Here is a 10,861-nt window from a genome sequence, read left to right on the forward strand (position 1 = left end):
CGATTTTTCCGGACGATCGACGCTAATTTAAAGTCTGACGGTGCGCCGTGGTGACTCAGTATTCGTTAACGGTTTCCGTCGACATGTCTATAACGTTCACGTTGACCGGGAAGAGCAGCATCCTCGCGGAGCACTATTTTCCCGCCGTGGATCTGAGCGACGGTGACTACGAGCTCGGTCTAACGTGTTTTGAGACTTATCACACGATTCCGAACGGGAATTCTTCGAACAATAAATTTTATTTCGACGAGGATGACACGGAAATTACGATTCCCGAGGGATCGTACGAGATACGAGCCATAAATGAGTTTTTGAAACGCGAAATTTTACGAAAACGCCCGCGACGCGTAAATCGTTCTAACGATGATCGTACGTCGGTCGCGAATATCGCGCGAGAGGCGACCGCTCGCGCGAACGGCTACGAAGACGAGGCCGCGGAATACCCGATAGTGCTCCGCGCAAATTACAATACGACGAAGAGCGAGATAAAGTGCGCTTTCAGAGTGAACTTTAACAAACCGAACAACATTGGATCGCTGCTGGGATTCTCGTCGAAGCGTATATTGCAGCCGAGACAGTGGCACGAATCGGATGCGTCGATTAATATAATCAACGTAAACATTATCTGCGTGGAGTGTAACGTAACCGCGGGTACATACAGCAACGGCAAACGTGTTCACACGATACACGAATTTTCACCGAGCGTACCACCGGAATATAAGATATCGGAAACGCCGGGGCAGATCATTTATCTGCCGATCATCGCGCGAAGCGTTACGGATCTAACGATACGCGTCACGGATCAAGACGGACGATTGCTCGATTTTCGAGGAGAAGAGATCACCGTCAGATTGCACGTACGACGGCTACAGCGATAACGCGCGACGTGTGACATGCTCGTGTTGAACGACTTGGAGCACGCGACAAATAAGAATATCTTTACGACTGCGACGATCGACGATATCATCAAATCGACATTCGGTAGCGTTAAAACTGAGACGAAAACAGAGACGAGAAAGAAGCTCAATGCATCGAACGTTAAATTTTTACAATCTCTGTGATTCGTGGTACGAAAAATCTGAACAATGATAGAAATTCTTAACATTGGAGACGAGCCGGTCTTTGACGATCGCATCGTCAAGATTGAGACTTACACGTACAACCCGTACGCCAACACAACGTTCGAGTATAGCGACGAGATACGAATACCCATGCAACAGCAGAATCTGTATACGTTGCCGTGCGAAAGTTTTCTCTACGTCGAAGGAACATTGACGGTGACCAGAGCAGCCGGTCAAGCCGATAACGTGGTATTGGGGAATAATTGCGTCGCGTTCATGTTCGATGAAATTCGATACGAGCTCGACGGTGTGGAGATTGATCATTGCAGAAACGTAAGAATAACCAGCACGCTCAAGAACTACGTAACGGTATCATTCGACAGAAGCGTGATCCTGCAAAACGCGGGCTGGGAACCACATAATAACGCGAACGGATAATTCAATTTCTGCGTACCGCTCAACCTGTTACTGGGATTTTGCGAGGATTACAAACGCGTGGTGATCAACGCTCGTCACGAATTAATCTTGATACGATCGCGCACCGACAACAATTGTCTGATGGGAAGTTCGCGTTGGAGCCTACTGTCAAACTACTCAAGATACAGTGGCGAATGCCTCACGTGGTATTGAGCGAGGTCAACAAGCTGTCGATGCTGCGCACCTTGAAAAACGGACGATATCTAGTGATAGGTTTCCGTTCGTGGGATCTGTACAAGTATCCCCTGTTGCAGAACACGACCAAGCACTCGTGGGCCATTAAGACCGCGACTCAGCTCGAGAAACCGCGATACGTCGTCTTCGCTCTGCAAACGGGTCGGAAGAACGTCATGTCCGCGGACACGAGCCGATTCGACGACTGCAAATTAACTAACGTGAAACTTTACCTAAACTCGGAAGTCTATCCGTTCGACGATTTAAATTTGGACTTTGGTAAACACAGATGGGCGATTCTGTACGATATGTACGCGCGTTTCTGCAAGGGCCATTACGGATACGAATATCTCGAGCCGAGTCTCACCGTTTCGACTTTTCTACGTAACGGCCCGTTTGTGATCATCGATTGCTCTCGACAAAACGAATCCGTCAAAAACGCCACCGTGGATGTCAGACTAGAATTCGATTGCATGGAAAACGTACCGCCGAATACCTCCGCGTACTGTCTCATCATACACGATCGCGTGATCGAGTACAATCCGTTGACCAACGTAGTGCGCAAAATAGTTTGAGTGTTCGCGGCAACGTCGACAAAAATTTTCTCTCTCTTTAACCCCCGATACAAATTTATGCGAGGAAAAAAAGAGGAGCAGGATATAAAAATCAGAGTGTCGCGAAACGCGCGTCATTCCTCTCGATTCACGCATCGAAGAAAGAGAGATATCTCTTCATGTCCGCACCAACGTTTGTCGACCTGCAAGGTTTCGTCGTCGGGATGAAATTTGTCGTAAAGGAGGCGGCGGTGCTGAAAAACGGGGCCGTTCTGGCGCATTACATCTTTACATGCCCCATGCCGTGGAGTCTCCTCACAAAATCCGACAAATCGTGCGTTTCCTGGTTGATTCGCAATCACCATGGATTACGATGGGAAGACGGAAACGTGCCGTACAGCAAGGTGAAACGTTTAATTACATCGGCCGTGCTCGGTGAGGAAGAGGACGACAACGATGACGACGACAACGACGATGACGACAAGATGCCGACTCTCGTGTACGTCAAGGGATGCCAGAAACGAAAATGGATGGTGAATCTGCTTGAGAATAAAGCAAGAAACCTAAACATCGAGACTCTGGATGCGGATTACGAAGATATCGAACCTTTAAATATTCTAGATGCTACCAATACTATGCGATGTGGAAAACACGTTAAAAATTGCGCGTTGCAAAATGTATTAAAAATATTTAACTGGTGGTCGAAACGCCAGAAAAAATTGTCATCTTTTTAAAAAATAAATTTTATATGTATGTGTAAATTTTACAATGTTTTATTTCCTTTCCTCCATTAGTCGATAGTGTACAAAAATTAAAGAATAAGTAGGTATCGTGACTGTTCGAGATCCGTCGAACTTTCCTACGCGAAACATCGGCTCGAAAACATTATTATATTTAACATCGAGAAATACCGATGTTTATGTGGTTCGAGCTCTTTCGAACTTGTGCGAAACATACGTTCCCCGCGATCCCCGCGCCCTCGAAGCCCATCGATCGCGATCACGCGTTACGAGAGTGCTCCCTTATTTGTCGAAGCACGGAAACGGCTGTTGTGACGCGTGATGTGACCATACGGACGAATAGCGATTCAGCTCTCATCGCGCGTTCGTTCCTGAAAAACAACCCTCTTAAGTAAACGGCGAATTCGCTCGCCGGACATTCAGTCGTTGCAGAGGATTCCTAGCCTCAAGTCGTGGGCCAGAACTCATAGCCGAAAGTCGTCGCGTATCAATCCTCGTCTAAAGACAGCACGGCTCTCTCCCTCTTAAATCGCTGCTTGAATCGCTACTCGCTCGTTTCGTCTCAAAGTTCGGATCTAAGTTACTTATATTTCTTCATTAAGTGTACTACTTAGCAAGGGGTCTGAAAACTTCCGGTCGTGCTCCGCTCGCGATCGTTCGTCTGCCGCGCGCTCAAGATTTCCGTTCGACGCGTACAAAATCTCCGCTCCGCGAGAGGCTTCGATACGAGAAGCCGAGACAAGATTTCCGTTCGCGATACATGGCAGAAAAGTACGAACGACTCAGAAGATTTCCGAATCCGCGGCGCACGATCCGTTGTTCCCCCTCGCGTCTTTTCCGTTTTTGAAATAAAGACTATATATTTCTTTGTGCAATCTGTGTTCCGAGTGCTTTAATCCTCATTCCTCCTGAGAATTTACGACTCGCGTTATCCACGCTTCTTGCTCAACTTTGAGCGGAATCCAGATTCAGGGCGACCGTCGGAAAGCGACGCCCGAACAGTGACGAATTCTAACTCGATAGCTTCGAGGGGGGTATCAGTTTTAGACGAACATGTCTGAACATGTTTCGCGGTTGATGTCATATGGAGGGGGGAGGGGGGATATACGTCTTAATAAAGAAAAAAACATCCTTAGTCCCCTCTCCTAAAATTCAGAGCGCTAATTGGGCGTTCCAGAAACATTAATTTCTCCCTCCTTAATCATAGTTTTGTAAGTTGCCGCGTATATTCGATTAATTATATACGACTAGTCTCGTATCGACTGCTTGTGCGAACGATGTTCACTTCTCATAACCGAGAGAAAGAATGTATTCCGCTGAAGGAAGCAACGGCGGTAACAGCAGTGGCAGTAGACGTATGAATTATTACGTGCCGATTCCCGATGTTGAAACTCCAACGTGTGAATACAAGTAAGTTTTGTATAATTTATAGAGCTTTATATTTTTTTATATCTTTTTTTGCGAATTGTATTATTTTAAAAGTAATCTCATTATTTTTTTTTCTATAGCATTTCGTTGGAGCGTCGCGCGGTTCGTTTACTAGGCAGACGATACGCATTGACAGCAACAGCTTATAAATATTTGGATATTGGGATCAACGTGGGACATATGTCCTCTGTGGATATACATATTGGCGATAACCGAGGCAATCGGATAATTCTGCCTCATGCAACGTGGGTGACGTTCATCGAAAGACGTGCGGATATTCAGCAACTCGTGCAGTCACCATCGCATGCAGGACCATTATCGCTAGCGTTTCGAGATCTGGGATTCGTTAAAATACGTGACGCAAATATTATAAAATTGGCCTCGTGCGACACTAACTTGTACATGAAACCGTCAACCGTACTCTTCTTGTTCGAATTAGAACATTGCGTCAAAAATGTGCATTTTCAACTATGCCAAAATGTTCATGTCGTAAGTGAAAAATTTAAACAATTTGTAATCATTTTACGTCAAAATTGTATCACTGATAAATGTAATGCAGTTAGAATCTTGCGTGAATTTTATAATAAAAATTCAATTATTGATTGTGAACTGTTGGCGTATGCTGCAGATAATATTGTACACGATGCATTACATGAGAAATAAATGTATATATATATATATATATATATATATATATATATATATATATTAAAATTCATATCACTGTATTTTTCTAAAATTATCTTTCCTTCTCCCAATTAGTTATTATAATGAAAAAAAACGCGAGCGAAGGAGCGCGAGCGAGAGAGAACGCGAACGAGAAGACTGACTTTTCGAGAGAGACTGTGCGCGAGAGATTGCGCGCGAGAGAGAACGCGAACGTAGGACGGGAGCGAGAGACAACGCGAACGAGAAAACGGTCCTTTTCGAAAGAAAGACAAAGAAAAGAAGAAAAAAAAGAAATAACGCGCAACGTCACATGTTCACCAAAAGAAACCTCAATAAATTGCCCTAAAAGACATGTCTGAAAAGGACATTGCGGCGGTATACATGCACAGCGGGGGTCTCCGAGAGACTCCCAGGCCAACTTTTTTTCAGGCGTTTCATTGTTTCTCTTTTTTTACCCCGTATATCTCGGAGTTTTTTTAAATTTTTTTTTTTTAAATAAAAAAAAATATTAAATAATTATAAATAATTATTTAATTTCTTCCTTAGATAGTTCTCCTAGACAGAAAAAATAAAGAGAAGACACCGCAACGGTTAAGTCATAAAATTTTTGGTCGAGTACCTACGTCGTCGGGCCATCGACGCTCGCTTTTGTAGTGAGACGCCGTAACCAAATGGCGGCTCGCATGTTCTAGAAAGGTGAGATCATTGCAGAGTCAAGTGTCTAACTCGCTGTTTTGTTTATATTCGCCGATAAAATTCCAGCAGCCGAACGGCGCCTTTGTAATACCCCCGCGCCGATAAAGTGACGACCCCCCCCCTCGGCGGTACCCCTTGTCAATACGATATGTTTATTAATATTTAATAAACATGTCCCGACACGCTCGCCGCCCCCCCCTCCCCGCTTCCCCTCACCAACGAGTCGTCATCCCCCCCCGCTCCACCTCACCAACGAATCGCCCCCCCCGGCAGACCCCTCGGCCGCGAGTCCCCCCCGCCCCGCTCCCCCTCGCCCTTAAGTCGTCCTCCCCTCCCCTCGCTCCCCTTTGCCCTCGAGTCCCCTCCCCCCCGGCAGACCCCTCGTCCGCGAGTCCTCCCCCCCGCCCCTCACCCCCCTGAGATTCCCGGCCTAGAACTGTCAAAATAATATCTACTTATGGACTCGATCCGGCGTATTATTATACTCTACCGGGTTTTACGTGGGATGCTATGTTGAAGCATACACACATCAATTTCGAATTGCTCACCGACATTGACATGGTCATGTTTATCGAACGCGGTATACGCGGCGGTTTGAGTCAATGTTCAAACAGATACGCGCTGGCCAACAAGAAGTACATGCAGTCGTACGATCCATCGAAACCGTCGTCGTACCTCATGTATTTTGATGTAAATAACTTATACGGCTGGGCATGGTGTCAACCATTGCCATACGCAAATTTTAAATGGGTCGACAACGTAACCGATTTTAATGTTATGGATGTCGCGTTGAATTCCTTGACAGGCTACATACTCGAAGTCGACTTGGAGTATCCGCAACATCTTCACGACGCGCACACTGACCTACCGTTCTGTCCGACGCGCGATAAACCACCCGGCAAGCGGCAGGACAAGCTCCTCGCAACATTATACGATAAGAAACGTTATGTAATACATTATCGCAACCTGCAGCAGTGTACTCAATACGGTCTCCGTATATCAAAAATTCACCGTATACTGAAATTCGCGCAATCTCCATGGCTTCGCGATTATATAGACCTCAATACGAAATTTAGGACTGTTGTGCCCCTTTTGGGACACTTGGATTCGATCTTTCCAAGGAGGAGGCGGGAGACAATATATTAACGCTCTTGGGTGCAATAAACTCAACTTTACTGATTACTTTGTCTTTACAACTTATTTCGTACAAGATCCGTTCGTCGCTGCCCGACTCCAATTGCCCTCGCGTCTCCTCTGGTCGCTTCCTTTTGAGTCCTCGTCCTGTCCTTCGATATCGCTAAGTTGCTCGATCGTATGTAGGTTGATCGCGCAACTTATCTCTTGCTGATTCGGCTTTGCGTAATTCTTTTGGGCTTTCGCGGTCGCGTTTCATATTGTTATTCTCGGTCTTTCTTAATACTATTCTTATTTTATTATTACATTAATTTGGGCCGCAACAATATTTTTTTGTAAAAAAATTTATAATATTTGTGTTTGTTTTTTTGCAGATGTCCTCACTACTTTAGTTCGAGCGACAAGTTGCAGTCTCACACTGTGGAATGTCGAAAGGTAAACAAATGCGCAATCCGACTACCGAGCGAGGACAACAAGTGGCTCAACTTCAAGAACCACATCAGGAAAGAGCGACTTCCTTACGTGGTGTACGCCGATCTGGAGTGCGTGCTGCAGAAGACACAACCGGAGACGGAACACGCGTCATACACCTATCAACATCATCGGGTATATAGTATAGCATACTACGTACAGTGCTCGTACGACGAAACGTTATCGACGTATCGATTATGTCGCGATAACGACTGCGTCGCGTGGTTCGTCGAGGAACTCAACGGATTGGCGCATCGCGTAAAGAACATCTTGTCCGACATTGTATGCATGGTAGACCTAACGCGAGACGAGTGGGAGACATTTCATAGCGCGACGAAATGTCACATATGCGAACAACAGTTCGCACCTGATGATAATCATGTACGCGATTATTGCCACCTGACCGGGCGTTACAGAGGTCCAGCACACTCGACGTGCAATCTGGATTATAAGAAATCTCACTTCATCCAAGTAAAATTCCACAATCTGTCGGGCTATGACGCGCACTTTATTATCAAGGAGATAGCTGCCGCGTTCGAAGGCTCAATCGATGTACTGCCTATAACAAAGGAAAAGTACATCTTATTTACTAAACACGTGAAAGACACCGCGGAAAGATCTGATTTGCGAAGCGATATAAAATTAAAATTTATCGACTCGTACAAATTTCTGAGCGCGAGTCTCGCAAAATTGGCATCCTTCCTCGATAAGGATAAATTGAAAATTATACATTCCAAATTTTCCGCGTTATCCGACGACGATTTCGAATTATTGACGCGAAAAGGTGTCTTTCCATACGAATACGTGGACAGCGTCGAAAAGCTAGAGAATACGTGTTTACCGCCGCGCAATTCATTTTACAGTTCCTTGACCGGTGACACCGTATCCGAGAGCGATTACGCGCATGCCGCGAACGTATGGCAGCGATTCTCCGTTCGAACCCTAGGCGAATACAGCGATTTATACCTGAAAACCGATGTCTTGCTGTTGGCCGACGTGTTTGAAAATTTCCGCGATAGCTGCGTCGCGAGTTACGGACTTGATCCCGCGTACTACTACACTTTACCAGGCTTTACGTGGGACGCGATGTTGAAACATACGTGTATCAATTTTGAACTACTGACCGACGTTGACATGGTCATATTTATCGAACGTGGTATACGCGGCGGCCTGAGTCAATGTTCCGGCAGATACGCGAAAGCCAACAACAAGTATATGGAGTCGTACGATTCATCGAAACCGTCATCGTACCTAATGTACTTCGATGTCAACAACTTATACGGCTGGGCGATGTGTAAGCCACTGCCCTACGCGGAGTTTTGATGGGTTGAAGACGCGTCAAATTTCGACGTTAACGCGATCGCTTTGGATTCGCCTACGGGCTATATTCTCGAGGTCGATCTCGAGTATCCGCAGGATAAACACAACGCGCACGCTGACCTACCGTTCTGTCCGATGCGCGATAAACCGCCCGGCAAACGGCAGGACAAATTTCTTTCCACGCTGCACGATAAGGGGCATTATGTCATCCATTATCGCAATCTGCAACAGTGCACGCGCCATGGCATTCGCATCACTAAAATACATTGCGTATTGCAATTCGCTCAATCTGAGTGGCTCCGCTCTTACATCGAACTCAATACAAAATTCAGAACACAAGCCAAAAATGAGTTCGAAAAAACGTTATATAAATTAATGAATAACGCTGTTTTTGGGAAAACAATGGAGAATGTACGAAATCACGTCGATGTAAAATTAGTGACGAAGTGGAAGGGTAGATACGGTGCAGAGGCAATAATCGCGCGACCGAATTTCCACAGCAATAGCGTGTTTTCAAAAAATCTGGTAGCCATCGAACTGCGCAAACTCGAGGTGAAATTCGACAAACCGATCTACGTCGGCATGTGCATTCTCGACTTGTCGAAGGTGTGCCTATACGAATTTCACCACGAATACATGTCTCCCTTGTACCGCGACTCGTGTAGAATCATGTATACCGACACGGACAGTTTGATTTATCATATCAAGTGCGACGACGCGTACGAGAACATGAAACATGATAGAGTCAGGTTCGACACAAGTGACTATGCGGTAGATAACGTTTATGATATGCCTCTCGTCAATAAAAAAGTGCCGGGCCTGATGAAGGATGAAAACAACGGGGTCATTATGACCGAATTCGTTGGATTTAGGGCGAAAATGTACGCCTTGCGAGTCGATGGCAAAAAAAATTGTAAAAACCGAAAAGTGTCAAAAGCAACGTCATTGCGCGCACCATCACATTCGACGACTACACGCGGTGTTTGAACAATGAGATTGAAATGACTCGACCGCAGTCGTGCATAAGATCGAAAATGCACGAAGTGTACACTATTAGCGAGACGAAAATCGCTCTGAGTCCGTACGACGATAAGCGATATATCGTGTCGGATTCGACCGATACGTTGCCGTGGGGACATTATCGCATACCTTTATCATAGTAGTTATCATAATAAGGAACAGTAAAAATTCATGTATGTATGTAATATAATGTATGTATGCATGTATGTATGTATGTACATATAAATGTATGTACGTAATGTATGTATGTAGTATAATGTATATATGTAAGAAATAGTCCTCGAGTAAATATCGTATTATATATGAGAAAGGATATTAATAAGGATATCGCGCACATGTATTTAGTATTTAATATTTTATATTATATACTGTATATGTATCACATATTTTTCAAACATTTTACATGTATAATTTTTTGTATTAAGAATAAAATACAGTTTGCACAAATTAAATAACATTATTCTTGTGTATTCAAGAGTTGTGCGATCCATCGAATCCCAGCCGTTTCACGTAAACTTCGTCGCCCCTTCTGCGCAGTACTTTCACCACGAGATACACGTCAGGATAAGTCGCGCGATGCAACTCGTATTCGTAGAACGCTTCAGCGACGGATTTTCCACGATAGTCCTCGTGTAGATAGGTTACGGGATTGGTACGCTGCACTTTAACGATCTTAAACACCTCGGTTGTCCAGTTCGGCGTATACCCCTTTTCGAAAATTGTCTTGTATTTGCTGAAGCGTACCGAGTCGCCCGCTTTGAACTTTGCCGGGCCCGCGATCTTTATCGCGCTGTACACCGTAGCCAAGAGTCTTTCGGCGATCGCGGGGGTAACGTCGACGAGTCGCATGCCGATCGTTCGATGCTTGCTTGCGTTGTAATCCGACACGAGTCGCGGCAAGGCGTCGACCCACTTGTAATTTCCATTGAGCGTAAACATTTTCCACATATTGATTTTTAACGTGCGATTGAATCGCTTGACAACCGATGCCTTCATCACCAAATACGTGGAATAATGATTGATGTCGTGTTTTCTCACGAGACGTTGCACGTCGATGTTGTAAAATTCCTTCCCCATGTCGGTTTGTAGATTACTAGGGCACCTCTTGCTATCTCGA

The 10,861-nt window shown here is 45.2% G+C and overlaps 1 protein-coding gene across 1 annotated transcript; it reads right to left on the reverse strand.

Annotated features, from left to right (window-relative positions):
* Window positions 1-10,215: 10,215 nt before the first annotated feature.
* On the reverse strand, window positions 10,216-10,593 carry LOC143895678 (uncharacterized). The gene has a single exon (XM_077402971.1). It carries the CDS (start codon window positions 10,591-10,593, stop codon window positions 10,216-10,218), a length of 378 nt encoding a protein of 125 aa, XP_077259097.1.
* Between the last annotated feature and the right edge of the window lie 268 nt (window positions 10,594-10,861).

This window comes from Temnothorax americanus, unplaced genomic scaffold, assembly GCF_048541705.1.
Source record: "Temnothorax americanus isolate GAGA-0224 unplaced genomic scaffold, ASM4854170v1 Scaffold163, whole genome shotgun sequence".
In the NCBI taxonomy this organism is placed as follows: Eukaryota; Metazoa; Arthropoda; class Insecta; order Hymenoptera; family Formicidae; genus Temnothorax; species Temnothorax americanus.